Source organism: Melozone crissalis, unplaced genomic scaffold (genome assembly GCF_028551555.1).
Source record: "Melozone crissalis strain CALT ecotype California unplaced genomic scaffold, PUWL_Pcris_2 ptg000004l_1, whole genome shotgun sequence".
Classification (NCBI taxonomy): domain Eukaryota; kingdom Metazoa; phylum Chordata; class Aves; order Passeriformes; family Passerellidae; genus Melozone; species Melozone crissalis.
Genome location: NW_026535782.1, coordinates 12,641,485 through 12,662,799, shown reverse-complemented (window position 1 = coordinate 12,662,799; position 21,315 = coordinate 12,641,485). Strand labels below are relative to the sequence as shown.

Genomic DNA, 21,315 nt, shown 5'->3' with positions numbered 1-21,315 from the left:
TTTCACAAGCATGTAATTACACTTGTCATTCTGTGTGTTAAATTCCTAAGCACCGCAGACAAACTGTGCAGTGATAGATGGCCAGTTCAGACATCATTTGCAGCAAGTTAAATCATTTTCAAAAAAAAAAAATCCACATGTAGCACTGAGAAATTATCAAGGATACATAAAAGTAATGTTACTTTTGGTTATATTAGCAGCAGAATTTTACTAACTTTGCTTTTCTACTGGTGTTTACCTGATAATCCTTTGCTTAAGAATATTTAAATGCTCTTAAAATTTTCTAGCACAGGTCTGTAGCTGAATTTTGCAGTATTATTATGAAGTTTTGTTAGAGAGAATTTTAAACCATTCCTATGATCATCATCCATACCAAAATGCTGCACTGGCCCATGTGATGAAAAGACCAAAGTATTCCTTTCACTTTTTCCTAAGGTAACAATAAATGCTTCTTAATTGACACCATTCTGTAATGCTTTCCAGCAGTAGCCAAAGGAAGAGGAAAGGTCATATATACCATTTTGCACTAAATTTCAGTGAGTCACTTCATGTCCTCACACCAGCTCCAGGCATTCCCAGTACAGTGGATGGAGACTGAGCCTGCACCCACAGGAGAGCCCTTGGCCCGGGGTACTGAGATGTGCATCCTGCAAAGCCAGAGCTCAGCTGCCACAGGCTTCCCTGGCACAGAGGACAGCCTGCCACTGTGGGCAGGGTGGGTGATTTTTAACTCTTTGGCTGAGGGTAGGCTGCTCCAGCACACTGAAGATCACACGAGGCTGGTTTTTGTAAACCAAAACAAAGACCCTATTTGACACTTTAAAAATAAAATTTGATGTTAATATTAGCATGTGCATTGGGTGGTTTGAGGCACAGGGCAGCTCTCAAATGTATAGCAACTTCAATCAAGTGATTTTGCATTTCTCATCTCCTCGGGTGCCCTGGTGCAGTGCTCAGGGGTGGCAGCTGGCACTGCAGAGCACTGCCTGTTCTCAGGCTCCTGCCATCATTTTTTGTTCTCCTTGGCATGTAACATGGTGAAGATACAGCAGAATTCAGCTCTTACAAAGTGGGAATATACATGTGTATAATGTTTTTTCACTTTTTTCCCCGTTAGTGTTTAGAACAGAATCTTTTAATAAAATCAGGACATCTATAGACATCTAACTCCATAACTTCATTATTTTTCAGTCAGTGGATCTGAAAAATGTCCCAAATAAATTCTACTGCTGTATTATTTAATTAGGACTTGCAGAAATATTGGCTGCATGCTGCTCCCCTTGCCTCCTCCTGACCTCTCCACATCCTGAGCCTTCAGTTAAGGAATGCCACATCACTGCTTAGAAAGACTAGTATGTTAGATTCAGAAAAAAAAAGCTTCCATTACTGAAAAATAAAACAAATAAATTGACTGTTTTGCATTATTTTTATGATTCATTTTCCATGTGTTTTAATATTTGAATGGTCTGTAGTGCATTAGAGGGAGGAATCTGGAGCACTGCTGCAAATAGGACCTGGGAAATTGAATACATTATTTATTATTATGAATCAGTCTGCCTAAATAACTGTAGTAACTAAAATATTCACAACAGTCTGAAGAATGAAAGAATGACAAATATCACTGCCAATAGCTGCTGTGGGAGTGTCCTCCAATGTTCTCTATTCAAAACAAAAATTTCTACACTCCTTCTATAAAGTACTACATGTAAAACGAATCAAAATTACAAGCCTATATGGCAAGAACAAAAACCATCTACATTTTATGGGAGTAAGTAAATAAGAGAGGTCATGCCAAGGGTTTTTCACTGCAGAGATATCAGCCCTAAATGCTGAGGGAGCTGCCTGGCATTTAGACAGCACAGAACTGAGATGGTCAGTGCTGTGTGGCAGGAGGTGGTCAGAAACTCCCAGTCTGTGAAAATCACTGTGTCTTCATCTATGACTAGCAAATATACATGGGCACTTCCAGAAGACTTTCAGACTCATGTGGGACAATTCAGTCATTCATACAAATCCAAGGGTCTGTCCTTGAGAACTGTGTTCAACTTGGCAGCTGAAGATGGGGGTGAGATGAATTTTGTGTTACTGCTCCGGCCAAGACTTTCAAGCGTAGTCTTTAAGAAAAATCTTGGCAATCCCTGGCATATAGAGGAATCCCCATGGCATTTATCATGACTTCTTAAAAGGTTTTCCTTTGGTTCTGGTCTCTGTCATCATGGATCCGTCATATTTTATTTTGTTTTTTGTACTTCATCCTCTCAATGCACAAGTATGTTCCAAAAGGAAAAACGAGGCTGCAGTAGCTGCCTGAATTATACTTAACAGCCTGGTGGTTAAAGTACTCAGCTGGGAACAACTAACCATTGAGTTATAGGGGGTTTGGACATGAAAGTCTCTCCTGCTGAAGCTGTTCATGTTTTCACAAACAATTAAACTTCCATTGGACCCGCCTGAGAGTAATTCTCTGTACAGTCCAGTATTCAGTGAGGAATGGGAATAGCTAAGTTCAAATCATTACTCTAATGAACATTTAATGAATTTTAGCATGGATGAAGTAAAATTTTCCCATTGCGAAAGCTTATCATCAGTGAATAGATAGCATCTGGCAACAGCAACCTTCACATGTATCCAGCTATCTAGAGGTAGAAGAGCAGGCAAGAGTTTTCAAGAAGATGCACCATTAGAGACCTGTTTTAACAAAGAGCTCTGAGATTAGAGCTCTCCAGGGAAAGTCCTGCACACAGCAGACTGGTGAGAAAAGACCTGCTCTGGCAAAAGAAAAGTTATAGGGTGGAAGTTCATTGCATACAGCAAGCCCAGGCAGCCCTGTTTCTGCAGAGTTCTCACCCTCTGTGACCAGAACTCATAATTTTACCACAAAGCACTCTTGTCTGTGTCTGTGGGGACTGGAGTTGAGCTATGCCATCTCCTAAGTTTTATTTTATTTCCTTCTCTGAATCCAAAGGAATTTGCCCAAGAACCTTGTTTAAGTCTTGAGCAAACAGTGGGGTAAGAGGGGCACCAGCACTTAATGAATGGTACCAAAGACTGACATTTCAAACCTGTCACTTTTATTTTACCTTATAAAATCTCCAAAATAGAATGAAAACAAACAAACAAAAAATAAATTAAAACCCAACCTAAAAATAGAAGCCCCCAAGTTTCATTAAAACAAGATCATTTTGGTTCAGAATAAAATGAATGTTTATTTTCAGTTCAGCTTTATTTGCAGGGCCTTGCTCACAATACTGTATTCATGCTTTGGGTAGATTAAAAACAACTGAAAAGGAGGCAACTTAAAATTAGGAATCACCTTTTCTAAAAGGTGTAGAATCTCCTCTTAGCTCCTGGTAAATACATGAGGCAGTTATTCACCACAGAGCTGCTAGAAGTTGCCTATTCTTAGGGATTTTTACTCAATTTAGAGATAAGCAAACAAACTTCTAATGAAATCATCATGAAAAATTGAGGGGAAAAAAGGTTCCTGAGACACCAAGAAACATACTGGCATAATGTTCAGCTAGCAAAACTGTTTTGATTGTTTCTCTTCTCAAACATTTAAAAATACAAGTCCTCTCAGCTTAGTAGAACATACATGTGCACACACATCTACCTTTATTTTCTTTAATACCACATTACTTAATTTCATGCTTTGTCATAAAAATGGCATTCATTTTTTCCCAATCACCCTAACATAGGTTGCAGATATGAATTTTAACAATTTTAATATTATTGGGCAATAATCCAAATATCTTTTCCTGACTCTGGAGCTCTGTTTCTTTGACTGCCATGGTTTCCTAAGGGGGATGTACAGCCTCTGATTACAGGTCAGGCAGGCTTCACCACTTGCTCCTGAGACTGATGACTTGCATATTTAAATCATACTGCAAGTTGGATAATCTCCTTTCATAGCAAAACCCAGGGGAGAGAACTGAGTAAGAGGATACAAGGAATCCCCCGTTAAGGACTAGCTAGCTGAAGTATTTATATGCCCCCACCCCTCACTCTTATATCTGATTATCAAGGAGCCCTCATGTTCACAAATCCCTCCAGCCCCAGAAGTGCTGTATGCAGGGAAGCAGGGGCAGGGAGCCTGGACATCAGTCCCAGCTCCACTGGCACCCTCCCTGAGGCTGAGGATTCGCTGCTGTGTCACTGCCCAAGGTCACCGAGAGAAGCTGTGCTGGAGCAAGACAAAGGACGCAAGGCTTCAACGAGCACTACCACACAGCAAGGCGAGTCTGTCACACTCACACAAAGCTTTGCAGCTTGCCATTGAGCCAAGTGATTATGTGATCCATACCAAAAATACCCTGCATTCTCATCAGCTTTTTACATCTTTACTCTCATTCTTTCCTGCGGGCCAGAATAATTATTCGGTGTGCATGCAAACACACAACAAAATTCTAGAGATAACTAGAATGGTGAATCTTCATTCCCAAAGCACAAGTTCTTTGCTATTCAGCCCAAAAATAGAAATAAGGAGAGGAAAAAAACACATAAGCTTTGAAACTTGGCAGGAATGTCAGGAAATCATACCTTGAGTCACAGGGCACTCTCAGCATCTGTTCCAACTGCAAGGTTTTCATTCTCCCATGTACAGCACAGTTATCTTCCTGTCTTATCCCAGTCACCAAAACTAGCACCAGAAATATTGTTTTTTCTTTGCAGTCTCTAATATCCTATACATCCAAAATGCAGTTTAGTTAGTACTGGAGATGTGAACTAGCTCACAGATGATGAGTTTTTGTTGTTCTGATGATATTTGGCAAAACAGTTCCCAGTGGGTTGAAACAACAGCTCTGACTGCACTTAGGATTTGCAAGTGGAAGTGTTTGCAACATGCACAAAAGAAATGCTAGTTAATAAGACAAATGCTTACACTTAAAACTTTCTAAGGGCATCATCAAATCCTATCCAATAAAGAAGACATAAACACGTTATTTTTCTCTCATGTTTCATGCTTTTTAATAGCTTTTACTTTCATTACAAACACTTCAGTTCAGCCTGAACTGAGCACAAAGAGAATCAGCCCTTTAATCCTCAGGACAATACATGTTTTCTTCACACTTTGGAAAGCAAATATAGCAGCTGGTAACTTTTAAATCCTGTGCTTTGTTGTACAAAAGATGGCAAGCAGAACCATCAAATTTAGGAGTGGAAAACACCAGCTGCTTTACCTAGATCACTTTCCTACTGGTATAAAAATGTATATTTTTATACTTCTATCTAACCTAATTTTCAGAAAGCTAGAAGGCCGGAGATTTGGCACTTTTCCCATCATACACAACTGGATTAAACTTTAAACAACATACAAGGGAGTACTTCTTGGCAATTTTTTTTTTCTAATAATCATCCCACAATTTAATTCCTGAAACAATATCCTAGCTCATAGCTATAAATGGCTGTGCTCTCCTAACTCCTCTTTATGAGTGGAATTTGGAGTTTTAAGTTTGTAGTTTATCCATATTATAAAATTATTATTTGGAGAGGCATGTCTGTGGAGATTAAATTGCCAGCTCCCCCAAGATCAGTATTGTCCCATACCAAAAAAAGAAAAATCTCTTTTAATTGAACACATTCCTATCTATTTTCAGACTGCTGCCAATAGTGCATCAATATGATCATTTCTGAAAATTACATAAAGCAATAGAGGACTCATCTTCATTTTTTCTATGTGCCTGCTGGACAAACCTTACTCAAATACAAAGCCTACTAACAGTGATGACAGAACATTTTAATGGACATAGGACATTATTTGTCTCTGGACACATCCAGTTTAAGAGTGGTACAATATACTGGCTTCCCTGGAATTCATAGTTCTCTCAGGGATTCTTCCTCACATAAGCAAGACTAAAAGTCACACAAAAGTCAGACTCTGTTTCCCTTTTGATTAAACAGAATTCAACAAGTCGTTCCTATCCAGCCAGCTATAGAAAAACTACTATACTATAACTACGTGCACTACTTGTCTCGTCTCTTCAACACAGAAGAAGCCAGAAATCCGAATCCTAAAACAAGTCATGCCCCTGCAGCAAGACATCCATAGTCTTGGGATTCCAAGGCCTTTGCACTTTCTATTCAGTGTATGATATCAGCCCTGACAGCCTATTTATCTCTTTCTGTGGTTTTGGTTTGGTCCCAGACACCATAGCAGTGAGCACAGTCTGAATTCCCCAGGTTTTTTTATGCTGCTCCTAATGATAAATTTGTTCCTGTCTCAGATTGCCAAGATATATTCTCTTCTCCCCCAGCACTGTCTTGAAAGGTTGTTTGGACTATGTGGTTCACAGCCAATGAATTTACAGTAATAAAATAACAGCAAACATCCTTTACAAAAGCACAAATATATATGCTGTACATTATCTCCCTTCTATTATTAGCCTATAGTGCTAATATAGTGCTGAATTTCATCATGCTCCACTTTATTTAATACTCCATTTACATATGATCCAAATAGGCAGGTCAGCCTGGAGACCTCCTGCAGCCTCACCTACATTCTAGGATACTTTCTGTGTTTCAGCACTACTCATGAAACCAAAGCATACAGAGAGTACTCACAGAAGAAACCAGAATGGCAAGAAAACCAGCCCCTTCTTCAGTTCCTTTCCTGGGCTTTGCTTCCAAAGCATCAGGCCTAGAGAACCATTGTAGGAACAATAGCTGCTCCAATGAATTGCCTAAGTAAAACTGTGGTCATAAGTTTTCACTAAGACCTTAATATTTCACAGCACTTTACAAGCAAAAAACAAAGAAATTTTATCTGAATAAGAGTAACTACCACTTTAGGGGATCAGTGTTCCTGTAATGGAACGGAGTTCCTTAAAAAAATTGTGCCCTGCCTGCAAGGCAATTGCAGTGGCATTTTAAATGCAACAGAGCCACTCTCAAAGTAAAAATCTTATGGAAATTGTTAGGCACTTTTCATAGAATGATACCCAAAATGGGCTATCATACTTTTTCTACATTCCAATTTCTAGAAGGGCTATGTGCAACATGCACAAATGACGAAGGGATAGAGATTCTGCCTCTACAAATACCATTGCTACATAACTAAATGCTGGAGGCACCTTTAGTGAAAAAAACTTAAGCCAAAACTTAAAAGATTAATTATTCCAATTCAGAGAAATCACTTTTGCTTGTGTTCTACAGTCTCAAGCTGTAAAAGAAATACAACAGGAAGAGAGATCTCACAGTACCATGGAATATCTCAGCATTGCTATCAGAAATAGTTTACTTCAGAGAAGAGTTAGAGCCCAGTATCTATCTGAAGTGCCAGACAAGAAATCCTACAAAGAGGGAAATAAAGATAGAGACCCTTGTGCCTTTAGAGTTCTATCTTTCAACAAGCATTTCCCTTTTTCCCTGTTATCTCCATAGATAGATCCCTCTCATAAGTTTCCTAATTTACAGTTCTTCCTCCTGCTGACACACTCATCCGCAAACCTGCAGAAACTGAGACTCAGTCAGAGTCTTATTCAGCATGGCTGAAAAAAAATTTTCTTTGAAGACTATTGAATTAAATAGACACTTGAAAAATACTGGCAATAGCAGTCAAAAAGTAGCTATTAATTAACCTAGAGAAAGAAATAAATGTGTTGGAAAAGAAAGAGAAAAGGAGATGATGAGTAAAACTCTTTCCAAAGGAAAGTGAGGAAGGATTTAATAAACTGGCATCACCCTTGAGAGTGTTTGAAATCTTACAAAACCTCCAATCACTTCCATCAAAGGTTTCCAAAGCCTTCCAGTGAGAAGAGGTTCTATCTGATGCAAGGACCAGCATGTATTAACCCATAATCTTTCTGTAAACAATAAATATGCATCCACTCTCATAGACCTGGTCCAGTCCCCTTCTGAAAGAATTTCATTCTTTCCATTGAGGACACAGACAGCCAAGGGCCAACAGCCTCCTAATTTAAGGCCTCACTTAAATGCTCAATTGTCCTGTCAGAGAGATAGGGGACATAATATCTTGCTGGGAGTACACACAGATTCCAGCCCAGAGGAGTGTTTTGCTCTTGGCTATTTAATTCATTGCTGTGGAATTTGTGTCCTCCAGTGAGACTTTTGTTCTGATGACTACTTTTCTCTGATAAATGCTAGGAAGCACAAGGATATACATTGAAGCATTCTAAACCAGTTTAATCCTAAAAGCACAATATGCTTTAGGGAAAATAATGAGAATGGAAATAAGCACACACAAAATCTACTACTTGGCTGTAACACAATAGTGCCTGGTTTCTGATGGCAGTCAGAATGGAGAACTATTCATATTGCCCAACTGCTACTGTACTGAAACAATTAAACACCGGGGGGGAAAAATCATCTTAATTTGGTTCTCATTGTAGCTAATAAAACTAACATTGCTGGAATAAAGCACTGGAAAAGCATCAATGGTCCTTGGCTTCCCGTCAGCGTGACGTATCAGCAGAGCTCTGTCCTGAGAGATCAGCAGCAATGTCTGTGCTGGTAAATCACATTATTTCAGAGCACATCTCTCAGCAACAGCTCAGCTACCTCCACTGTCAGCCTGTCAGGACAGTCCATAACTCGGCCGTGACCTGTGCCAGCCAAGTCTCCCAATTTTCTGACAGGCTTCAGAAGTCATCAGGGGTCAGGAATCATCCCCCCCTGGTAATCTGCATGCAGACACATGATGTGGGGGAATAAAGGAGTATGTGATATGGGCATGGGTTGTCTGTGTCAGCCAGGAAAGGGTGAAATCGTTTTCTCTGCATATGCAGCTTCCTTCATGTGAGAGAAACATGTGTAGATATATATAGATATATATAGATATATATAGATATATATAGATATATATAGATATATATTCTCTGCCCCCAGGGAAGTAGAAAGAAAATCAGATTGTTGGTCTTTAACAGCTACACCCTCCTTGTAAGGTGCTCATGTATTGTACTTATGGAATGAGATAAAACCCTCAACATTTTAGACAGTTTCAACATGCCTTCAAAAGCAGGGGAGACATCTCAAATATTTAACCAATGTTAATCAAGCTTCTGATTGTTCCTGTGAAATGCTTAAACACAAGCAAATCAAAATGACAAAAGAGAAGAACAGAAAGGTCAGAAGATGCTTCTCAAGCCTTGTAGCAAACCAATGACAAACAAATGAAAATAACACAGAAAAGCAGACTACCTACCTACAGGTTATAGCTACATCTAGGAATGTGAGAAACCAAAATTCTTAAACTTTTAGAGGAGTATTTAAGAAACTAATGCACTGAAAAATAATGAATGAATGCATCAAGTTGGTTCTGTACTCTCTTGCCTCAAGCAGCTTAGCACAAATAAAATTTGATGCTAATCAGCGCTAACAGTTTTCACAGAATCTGAAAACCTATTATTTCCTCTGGCTGCAACTAAAAAATTTGGCAACGGTTTCATTATTGATGCTAGCAAAGTATCTCTTGTACCTATAATTTTATCTTGGTGTTGACCTAGTATTTGCCTCTCTTGACCACACACATTTAACCTGGTAATGACAGAGAATCATGGTTGAGTTAAAAGGGGTTTTCTGCATAATCAAGTGCCTACTGCCATGGAAATATAAAGAGAGATGAACTTTTCTTCTATGTAAAACACGTTCAATTTTAAAAAAAGAATATAATTGCAATAAAGGTATTTTTCAGCCAATAACAAGACTAGATGCTCAGGCACTAAACAGATACAGCATGTATTAAGCGACAAAAAACGCACTGTAAAATTAAATTAGATGTATTGGTTTCTTTTATAGTTAAAAATTATTCAGAAAGTGTGAATATTATCTAGAACAAAAGTAAAATAAATATTTTTGTCTTAAGACCTCTTTCAAAATGTTTTAGTCATCTTCTCCCTACATACATTAATTTTTCTTCACACTTCACAAAAAATCTTCCACATATGTTTTAACCACCAGGAAAAGAAAATCATCCTATTACATATTTCAAATGGTATGCAGTGGAAAATATTGACAGATGTAGCAGGATACAGTGAACAGAAAATGGATATATTTTTAATCAGTGCAGCACATTTTTTTATTAATGAATAGCAATATGTTGGGTAAAATTCTTGAGCCTCTTCTTTACTTCTTTAAAGTAGATAATACAGCTTTTCCATTATGGAAAGGGCCTGCAGCCAGACATGGAACAGACTGACTCCTGTGTCTTCCTAGAGCCTTTGAAGTCTGTGATGCTCATGAGGTGCAAGTATTTCTGTAGATATAGAGTCTAGACCAGAATCTGTGTATGCCTCAGGTTGCCTCACAAAAATGTTTGTGGTATCTGAAATTAGGTGGTAAAATGTTATCACATTTTATTTACATCATATTCCTTTTCATGAGATGCACTCCACTGCCACAATTTAAATTCAAAGCCCAGCATTTATGAAGTTCAGTGAGATAAGCCTCTGTACTATGGTAATGCCCTCATTTCTGGGAGGCCTGTTGTCTGCTGCTCTGTGCAGGTCTAGAACACAAGGCAGCAAAAGTGCCAAATGGCAGCCAAACATAAAAAGACCTGGAACTAAGCATAAAAATAGCATCATCCAAGTATAGCCCTAGTAGCTCTGCACAGCTACCAGGCAAAGATATACACTAAAACTCAAAATGAGGCAACGAAACAATGGAAGTGGATAAGCAAAATGCTAGAAGAACTAATATATTCACTTCTAGATTTACGGAAAGACACTCTCCCTTGCATTTTGGATGGTTGCCATAAAGTTGAAAGTGTTACTTACTTCTGTAGAGGTAAACGTGGATTAAATGCATAAGGCAAATGTGCATGAAGTGAATATTAGTCCCCACAGATAGCACCTATTAAAGTGGATTACAGCTCTGCAGCAAAAAGGAAATTTGACCAAACAGAGGAAATAAGTAATTTAGCCTTGAGAAACTGGTGAAAACAGAAGGTGAGACAAGGAAAGGCCAGGCAAGGCAAAGTAAGGCAAGGAAGGAATAAAGCTGTCGATGAATATTTGGCCTTATACACATGTAGATAAATACATACATAAAAGCTTGAGATCACAATTCACCAAGCATACTGTCTACCCATCTCAATTTGCATGCAAACCATCCTCCCTAGCTGCTCCTAGTGTGACACTGGCTAGAAGATGTGTGAAGGTGACAGATGGAGTGTACCAAGGAACTCAGAAATAGTATGTGGGGTTTGGATGTGAGGACACAAGCATCAACAAACGCCTCTCTTTTCCCAGCAGATTTTAACCATTGACATAAGTTATTCAGACATTAAACAAGTAGAAGTTTTGAATACAGGGAACATAACACATGAAGTGAGCTAAATTACATAGTCTCTTGTTTCCTCCAGGCCAAGTTTGGGGGGCCTGGGAAACAACCCAGATACTCCTAAGTGTCACACAAAACAGATAAAAGTTCCCATCTAGTCATGCCTAAGCACCCTACAGGAAAACAAAATTTCTTTAAAACAAATATAAGGAAGGATGCAGGACTAATATTTTGACAGATTGAGTCAATAGAAAGGTTCCCTTTGTGATAGTGAGAGCTGCCTGAGACAGCCAGCTCCTCTATAGATCCTACCAATCTAAGGTCCCTTGTCTCTGTTTTCTTTGTGAAGCAGCCCACTCCTAATGTTTCCTGATAAAAACAACTTACAATTATAGCAAAAACCAACAACCTTAAAACAATCAAGAAATAACAGGTCGACTTTCACACAATTCTATGCCCCAGTGTTTCCTGTATGTAAAGTGCCTCTGGAAAGTCTAAAACCATCAGTGGGTGAAATTTAGTCTGTCCTAATTTGTGCCTTAATGTTTTGGCCCTACTATGGGTAAGACCAATGGAAAATCACCTGTTAAATAGCAAGGCACCTCAAAATTCACAGAACAAAAAAGGAGAGAGATGAATTCAAGGCAAGCCATTTGATCAGGAGAAAGGCTATAGATAGGGGTCATTTTCTGTGGTGGCCTCCCTCCCCTCTTCTCATGGAAACACTTAGATAAAAGAATACATTTACTATCAGTTTGTGCTATCCACCAGATCATCAGATAGAACTATTGACCTGTATGTTTTCTGTCATAAAATCAATAAAAGAAAGAAAAAAAATTGCAAGAAAAAGAAAAATAGCAGCATAAAAGTTCAAGCTGCTGAGAGTAGCACTTCTTAGACTATCTTTGTGTATTCACATTGAGAGGTATAATATGCTTCTCACAATTTCATTACAAATTAAAATTTTGCCAGAGAATAATGTTCTCAAAAATATGTAGTCCTGACATTTAGGAACTTCAGACCAGGTATTAAAGCAATACTGAACTTCAAATTACAGGTTCAACTTTCTAAATAGCACTGTTAAACAGAAATATGGATGAATCACACTCATCCTGGATAAAATGGAAATAGGCATTTGCACGATGGTGACTGCTGACTTCAATGCAAGTACAGACATTCACTCCAGTTGAGTGTCCCACCTCAACACAACAAGACAGAGTAAACACAATTTCATGTCTGGAGCCTCTATGAGTGCAGGCCAAGGTCCAGGTCCTCAGCCACAAAGTTGTGGGGATACATGAGCTGAGAATTTCAGCCTATGTCTTTGGTCTGAATACAACCCGAACTGAATTACACATCTAAGTTTCTGGAAAATGACCCCTAGTTTCCTAATCCTCTTGACTATAACCATTGTGAGTGGTTTCTACCGTCCTTCTACCCAAAGCCTTATCCAGAAGCCTTTACTCAGAAGAGATTCACTTCTGAGAGGAAAGTGTAAAAACAGATTTCACATGCTGGTCCATCATCAGACATTAAAGGGTATAATTTATCATTTTTTTACATCAGTAAGAATATTTGTGCAGGATCCATATTTAAAACTAAAAGAGATGTCTCCTCCTTTTGCCAGCAGCTGTGTTACATCAATTAAATGGGTAAATAAGATCTTTCCCCAGAGGGGATATCACATGACCCTCTATTGATTAAGACTGCAGTAGAATGTTATTTGCAATCTTATTGCATAATGTAAATCAGGAGGTAGCTGTCAAGGTTTCAGAAGACAAATTGCTGCTATCTTAGACAATTCATGGGCCTCTTTCCTTCTTGGTGCTCTTAATTCAGAGTTAATGCATGTCTTACCAGGCTTAGTTTCTTAAATCAGTCTATAGAACCCTATTCAACTCAAAACTGGGTGTAAGTTGTAGTCTACATGGCCCTGCATTACAATGGGTATTAAAGCGACCATTCCATCTATCATTATTTCATAAATATGCATTATTTAATAGGATGACACAACTTCAAAAAAGGATGTGAACTGAAAAATAGACATCTCCTGCAACATGCCTGATGATTCCCAGAACAGATAAACCTCCCCACCAAGCACAACTCCAGAGGAGAGCTCCATGTAGAACATTTTTTACATCTTTTAGCTCAGTTTTGTGTACTTGATTTTCACAAGTAAAACATTTGGCTAGAACTAGTCCTCTACTCTCAAACCTGTGCAGTAACTGCAGCTGAGCATCAGTTTTGAGACTGAAAGGAACACATGACCACAACCCAGCAGTCACTTTGCTCCTCCACTGAACCCTAAATCCATCATTATTTCCTTTGAGGGAGAACCAAAAGGAAGGACTAAAATCTCCATTCAAATGACTGAAATGCACTTTGCTGAGAAACCATAAAAAAAGGCCAATCTTTCTCTACTACTAATCAATCTCAGTTACAACAATTAGGAAACAAGTGCAACACTTTTCAAAATACATAACAGCAATATTAAACATTATCAGAATCTTCTGCACCAAAGTCAAAGAAATGGTCTTTAAGTGGGTTTTGGTGATTGTAAAGTTGTATGAAATAAGGGAAGATTTCTGAATGGATGAAAGGAACAGTGGGTGGTAGAACAGTAATAGATTCAGACATAAGTTACAATTGTTCTGCACATAGAAAAAAGCGCCCAACATACCATCAGTTGCTTGCCATTACAAAGGATTAAAAGTTAAATATCTGCTGCCTGACCATTTCCATCCAAGTTGATTGATTAGAATGTGTTCATCTTCTCATCTAACTTAGGTAATTAGCAAGTGGCAGGTTTACTTTTCCATTAACTAGAATGTCTGAGCTTCATAAAGTATTTGGAAACAAATGCCACTAGAACTGTTGCCTAAAAATAATCTCTCACAAGGTGATAACAAAGTCTGTAAAAAATATGTAAAAAATATCACCTTGCAGAAAATACGGAGGAGGAGAAATTTCAAGAAAATCAAAGATTTTACAGTACATTTCATTTGGCTAGACATGCACATCAGTAGCACTAGATTATTACTGGCATATCTTTCTATGTAAGGAAATTATCTGGTTCTCCAAAAGATTTACTTGTGTTAAAATCTTACTTTTCATTCTCCCGGAAATTTGGGAAATTAATCCTAACCCAGTCTTGATGAGCATAAATGCTTAACATGGAGCAAATTTGAGTAGCATAGAAGTAAAGATACAAATTCCTAAAGAGTTAAAATGTGCACAGATTGCTCAGAAACTTTAAGAGAAGTGCTTGGTACCTTAAAATAGAGTCTGCAAACACTGCTTTTAGGTATTTTCCCCGCTCTGCTTTGAAAGGGCAAACAAACCATTTCAGATTTTTGAATGTGAAAAGTGTCTTTTCTTTTTTGAAGGTATGACAACACAACCACTTAACTTATTTCATTGTTCTTGAAATTAAAAAAAAAAAAAAAGCCACAGTAAATGTTACTTACCTTAAAGAGTCTCAAAATATTTGCGACCATAATGGACACAGAACTTGCTGCAGCACCTATCACACCTGATATCTTGTCTGGCTTAGTGAAAATAGGTGGGTCACCGTTTGCACACTTGACATCTGAACCATCTTTTTCTATCAACGCTTGCACAAATGTTAAGGACTGCTCCAATGCATAAGTGTCCCTGGAACACGTATCGAGGATACGGACACCCAAGGTGATATTGGCAAGAAGATCAGGGTCTTTATTAATTTGATCGACTGCATACAGCATTGCCTCCAGTCTGTGGATCCCCTTCTCCTTCTTGAGCTCCCCACAAGGCACCCCTCTATCCCCTTTTGCATGAACGGGGAACAGTCCTCCCAGGATGATGTCCCCATCCAGGCGAATGGAGTGGGCATACTCCTGGCCGTGAGTCCTCTGCATCAGAGTGAGCATCCAGTAGAACTTGGCTGTTAACAGGAAGAAACAATGGCAGGAAACCAATCGTTTGCCTTCGTATACCATTTTCTCTGAAGACGTTGTAGCTACCCAGTATCCAGGTTTTCTTCTTGCTAAAGGATGAGGCTGACCATTTGAAGCTGCACTTTCTGGAGGCTACCATCAGTGCCCAATAAGTAATATAGAACCATGCGGTGGGTAGGTAGAAAAGAAGATCTCAGCAGAAGTACATAAAATGTGTTTTACAAAAGATGTCCACTGACAGAACGGGTTGACCGGCTTTTCTGAGGCGGATTTTCAATTGCTCTTCATTGATGGTGAGGAGTAGGGTAGTATGTCTGATCCTGATGCTAAAAGGAGGTCAGCAGCTTATGTCCTTGTATTTTGCCCTACAGCTGAGGTACTTCTGAAAAAAAAAAATTTAAAAAACAGTGAGAAATACCATTTACTTCAGCAGTTTTATACCTGTCACACAGTGTATTTACTTTTGAATAGCAGTTACATCACCTAGGTTTTACTTTCAATGTTCTTTAACTTAGCAAATCTTGGCCTTCAGTGAATTTGAACACCTGGCCGCACTGTACTATAAGCCAGGAAATTGATGATGCCAGCAGAGCAAGAGCCGAATCAGGGGAACTAAACTTAGCTTGGTGTTCAGATTCTGAGCAGTAATTCATATTTACCTTCATGTTGCATGGCACCCAGAAACAGACCTGATCCATAACACACTGTATTTTCTGTTTTACTGCATTATTCTGTTCAACGTTATTATTCTGCTCCAGCCTACAGAAGAGCAATAACCACTTACACTCTCACTCCTGGAGAGGTCTCGTTTATGACAATGGAGTAATCAGGGCGCCTGAATTTAAGTACACCCTTCACCCAATGCAGTACAAGCACATTCAATTCATTTGGATGTGAGACTGATTATTTCTCCAATGGAATTCACTTTGAGGGGGGCCTAACTATATATCTAAATCTCCTTCAAGATAATGTCTAACACTAAATTATTTTTATGAAAAGGTAGCTGATTTCTCAAGTAAAAAGAACACAACATATTATGTTGGGAAACTAGCTAAACATCCAATGTTCCTTTTTCAACATTTGACTTGAGCTGAGGTTTAACATTAACAAGGTCTATTTTCTCTATTCTCTGCTTGCATTTGGACCACATTAAATAGTAACAATGTTGTGCCTGCACTGACATTTGGAGGGATCCCACTGATTTTAACGAGATGAGGATTTCAGCCTACATATCTAAACACCTGACTGACTGTTATAAATATCTCCAAATTGCCCACACTTTAATTTTCAAGTGAAGGCATTTATTTATTTCAATTCTTAACAAAATTATACGTGCCTGAATAAATTTTTAAACCTCTGAGGAGAAGAAAGCGAGAAGTAATTTTAGCTGGTATTAGATAGGCACACTGTGGACAATTGCATCTGAACCAGTCTCTCAGTACATCTGTTACAGGCTATGGAGAGCAGTGGACATCCTAGGGTACACTTTACCTTATTCCTTTTTTTTTAACAAAAGTTTTACTTGCTATGGAATTGATCACACTGAGCAAGTGTCTATATCACTGCCTGTACAGAAAATCCAGGCATCAGGCTCATCTGTAAATATTTACTTTTTCCTTAGTGATCTGACTGGTTACTACCAAAAATATGGTCACACTGGATGACAAATACACAAAACCACAGAACTTTTACATATCATGTGGTAACAAAACTCAAAATGCACTTTGATAATGCTTTAAATTGATAATCCTCTTCTTACACTAATTTTGTCACATTATTTCCTTCCATGATAACACTAAACTCACAAAAGTTGAAGTAGTCTTCAAATGATGGCTATTTGAAGACCTGAGAAGAGGATTCACAAATGGAAAGTCTTTTACTGAATGTGAAACTATCTCACCGTGAAAATGAACAGTTGAAAATGAAACATTTGATGGGTATGAATAAAATCACTGCACCTCTTGACATTCAGTTTTGCTTGAATTTGGCTCAGAGTCCAATCCAAGCGACACAAAATCTGGGCTGTTTTTTGTGATAATCCCATCACTCTCCCTTGGCTCTTTTTAGACACACAGGTTACAAAGGTGCCTGGGCTCCAGCACTGTGAGCCAAACTCAGTCATTCACAAACTGAACAACTTGACTCACACTGCAGTGCAATTTGATCCAGGCCCACGGGATATTTCTCATATGGTCCACATTATAGAGAAAAGATTGAACTACTAACTAGCCACAGTTATCTGTTGTTTCAATTGCCTTAGTAGAAAAAAAACAGTTATGGGTTCAAAATAGTAAAGAGTAGCCCTAAAATAGGCATGGAGGTAATTTGCTTTATGGCTCCACAATGAACTCAGTGGTCCATGCACGTATGTACAAACCAGACAGGGAGAAATTCACTAAGGCAATATAAGATGAGACTACTCTTATTTAATGCTATATGGAGAACAAGAAAGCATCACTGACGAAGGGAAAATATTCCTGAAGGAAAGAAATGCTGCTTTTTCCCTTTTCTCAGCCACAGGTTAATTCCTCACAGCCAAAAAATGCCCAGAAATTAAAGCAAGTGTCAGTCTTCATGCAACAAATAGTGATGGATTAAGCTATTGCAACCTAAATTCTAACAACAACAGAGAGGCTACAGTGAGCCCAAGATCGTCAGTCTAATACATTATCTGGAACTGACTGAAAATCAAATGAATTGGCAATTAACATTTTTCAACATTATAGCCTTCATAAGCATTAATTGCCTTGCCTCAGCTTGCATGGTTTCCTGAAGAAGCATGTTTCTTAGCTGCAAGTGTCCACTGCTTGTCTATAAAACAGAAATAAAATTTTAAAGTGTTCTTTTTAAAAATTTAAGACCTTTTTGTCTTTTTTTAATGTTACCTAAGAAATAAAAGCTTCTATTATACTGCCTAATTTATTCATGGCACACTGCTTTTTATATATTGATTAACATTACCTTTTACAGAACATTTCAAGTATGTGTAGCAAAGCAGAAAGCATATGATCTAAATTAATTCCATTTTTATCAATGAATTTTAGTGAAAAAGCACGGGCCTCTGGGCTATAAAGCCTGAATGAACTTTTCTCATGTGCAGAGATTTCATTTGAAGTAAAATGCTGTCCTTTTCCAAAAGACCATAAAAGTTTGAATTAATGCAAATATATTCTTGATTTACCAGGTTCCCCACTGTAGTAGCTGGTGCTCACTAGAAACTTGAGTTCGGAGAAGAAATTCATGTATTTCCCATGCACAGCCCGAGAGTAAGTGCACCACAAAGCGTCTCTTCCAGTCACCTTGTAATACATGCTTCTCTTGGGTTTATTTCATTAAAAATATCTGGCATTATCAGAACACATTGCTATTTTTAAAGTCGGTATTTCAGCACAAACCTCCACTTGTTCTGCTAGAATATATATTTATTTTTAAACCTAAGGAGGCGGAGTACTGCAAGACAGGGGAGATGGAAACTTGTGCATGTAGTGTCTCGTTCTGAAATTACTTCCTTCATAAAATCATTCAGCTTTATGAGAAATTTGGTACTCAAGGTTGTGTATTTTTGTACCACACTGCCAGAACCAGTGCATGAGAATGAACTCAGAGCAGTCGTTACTTCAACCACAGACTCATTGCACTAAAAGACAGGCTCATTATGGAACCTCTTTATGTTAATGAAAAGGTCTAAATAATGGGTTGAGTGACAGATAAATACTTAAATAAATACAGCAAATGTTTCTATTTTGTTAACAAGGTTCCTGAAAGAGCGTCTTCAGCTGGCACTGAAGCTTTCGCTGAAAACATGTAGAAAGATTCAAAATGTCCATCAGGAAATACAGTTTTTAAAATCTCACAATTTACAGACAGCAGCAGGAGCAAGGAGTAGTCTCTGGAGCACAGACAGGATGGACATTTTACAGCTGACATTGCCAGACAGACATACATGAACTCTTTACTGAGGGACAAAATAAGCTATAAGTGAGGAGAAAAAAATACCTCAGAAAAAATGTTTAAAATTTTGTTTGAGCCAAAAATCCTAATCTCTTATTGTATTTAAAGCATGGTTGCAACAGTACCAAGACAAAATAAAGCAAATATTCCGTGAACTAGGATACGAGAAGTTCTAGAGTGAAAACCCATTCACAAAATATCAGATTGTCCAGTCAATACAAAACTGATCTGGTTTTACTGAATGAAAACAAAACAATGGCAAATTCCATTATTACGTTCTGAGGAGGAAAAAAACCCCAAATTTTATTATTTTGAGGTTTTACTACTGACACCTCTGAACTATGAAAGAATTCTCTTGTTAACATTCATATCAATGTTCACAAAGTTGCTTCTTTCTCCTGTACAGCATTCCTCAACGAGAAAATAGCTGAATTTCCACACAGAACAGGTAAAGAGTTGCCACCTGCACACAGTAGCCTGACACATATAGAAGATTAATGGGTTTTGCTGACAACAAAAGAGAATTTGGAAAACCTTTGGCCTTGACATCGCAACTCCTAACTTGCAAGAGAATTCTCCACTGATGTAAGTAGTCTTATCTACCTCGGCTCTTCTGTAATGGTTTGCTGTGCCCCTGCCACAGAGGTAACCTTTCCACAATAATCAGGACTTCAAGGCGAATCACTCTCAGCATCTCGTTTACAGGAACTATTTCTTCCCTGTGCAGTCTGATGTCTACCCTCAGCCTGATCAGCCCCCTTCCAAATACCCCACAACACCTACCCTGCAAATATCCCTTTACCAAACAAGCTACCCTGAGAAAATCCAACACAGGTCCTTCTGCTGGGGTGAGACTAAGAGGAGCCTACAATTTTTAAAAAGAAAACTACATTGAGTATTTTCATCTGCCCTTGCTTGGACTTTTAATGAACCCCGTCAGTATTAACACCTTCAGAGAAAGGCTTCAGCTCTGGTCTAGCAAATGATGATCAAGATTTTCCCAGGCACCCTAGGAGAGATTTCTCTGTTGTTTCTGCTTTCATTTGACCCTCTTCCCACCGGACTCCCGCTCCCCAATCCACACAGCCGTGCTCAGAGCAGGCGCGGCTGGTGCAGTCCGGTGCTCTGCAAGAGCGACTTTGTCCCCAAAAACGTAGCCGCACGCCGAAATCGTCCCGGGGCACCCGGCAGGAAAGTCCCCTACTGTGTGCACTCCCGACCCTGGCCACGGCCCCGGCAAGCGGGCGAGTCCCCCGGGCGAGTGCCCCCGGCGAGCATCGCTCCGCATCCCGCTCTCCGCATCCCGCTCTCCGTATCCGGCGCACGGCGCGCCCGTGCGTTCCGCACAGCGCTCCGGGAACCGCACCCGCGCCTCCGCACGGCACACCGCAGCGAACTCCGCGGACCCTGCACCGCACCCGCGCACTCGGCACCCACCGCGCTCAGCACCGCGCCTGGCACTCTGCTCAGCACCGCGCTCCGCACCGCGCCTGGCACTCCGCTCAGCACCGCGCTCCGCACCCCGCGCCCGCCGCCGCTCTCTGCCCCGCCGCCCGTCTCCGCCCGCCGCCGGCGCACACCGGCGGGAGCCAGCAGCCGGCCACGCACCGGCTCTCCGCGCCGCTCCTCCGCGCTTGCCCGGCTCTCGGCGTGCCCGGCACCTTTCCCGGCCCGAGGAAGGGCTACCGCAGCCAGGCCAGCCCCGCCCAGCGGAGGGGCCCGGGGAGCGCCCCCGGGCTGGGCGAGCCGGCTTCCCCGCGCAACTCCGCGACCATCGCCCATCACCGCCGCGCTTCTCCCTTGAAGGGAGCCCCCTATTGTTCTCCACTTTACTTAGCCGAGCGATTTATTATTTTTTGTCTTTTCCCAGGCTCATCCGTACCCCGGCTGGCGTGTGCTGTGGAGGGGTTCCGGCACAGCCTCGTCGCGGCTCTCCTCGCAGCCTCGCTGCCTCCAGCGAGCGGCCGTAGGACGGGTTGGAGCTGCCTCCCGCCGCGGCCTGGCAGCCCAGGCGGCCCGGGGGCGGGGGACGGAGGCACATACGGATTTCCCGGCTGGAGCCAGGGCTCCGCCGCTCCCCGCCGAGCCCTGGTCCCCGGCCGGGAGCGCTGCACCTCCGTCAGCGGCGATGCAAAAAGAAGCGTCGCCTTTTATTTCCAGCCGCCGGTGATTCCTTCCTCTCCTTGCATCA

At 40.2% G+C, this 21,315-nt stretch overlaps 2 protein-coding genes across 3 annotated transcripts in view; both read right to left on the bottom strand.

The window, feature by feature from the left end:
* Positions 1-15,215, bottom strand: part of GRM8 (glutamate metabotropic receptor 8) — a 306,821-nt gene extending 291,606 nt beyond the window's left edge. For both annotated transcript variants that reach the window (XM_054280971.1, XM_054280962.1), the window contains exon 1: positions 14,706-15,215. In XM_054280971.1, coding sequence (XP_054136946.1) covers positions 14,706-15,215 — 510 coding nt within the window. The remainder of the gene's footprint in view (positions 1-14,705) is intronic.
* Positions 15,216-15,481: 266 nt separating this feature from the next.
* Positions 15,482-21,315, bottom strand: part of ZNF800 (zinc finger protein 800) — a 52,019-nt gene continuing 46,185 nt past the window's right edge. The window contains exon 6 of the mRNA XM_054281004.1: positions 15,482-15,555. Coding sequence (XP_054136979.1) covers position 15,555 — 1 coding nt within the window. The 3' untranslated portion in view covers positions 15,482-15,554. The remainder of the gene's footprint in view (positions 15,556-21,315) is intronic.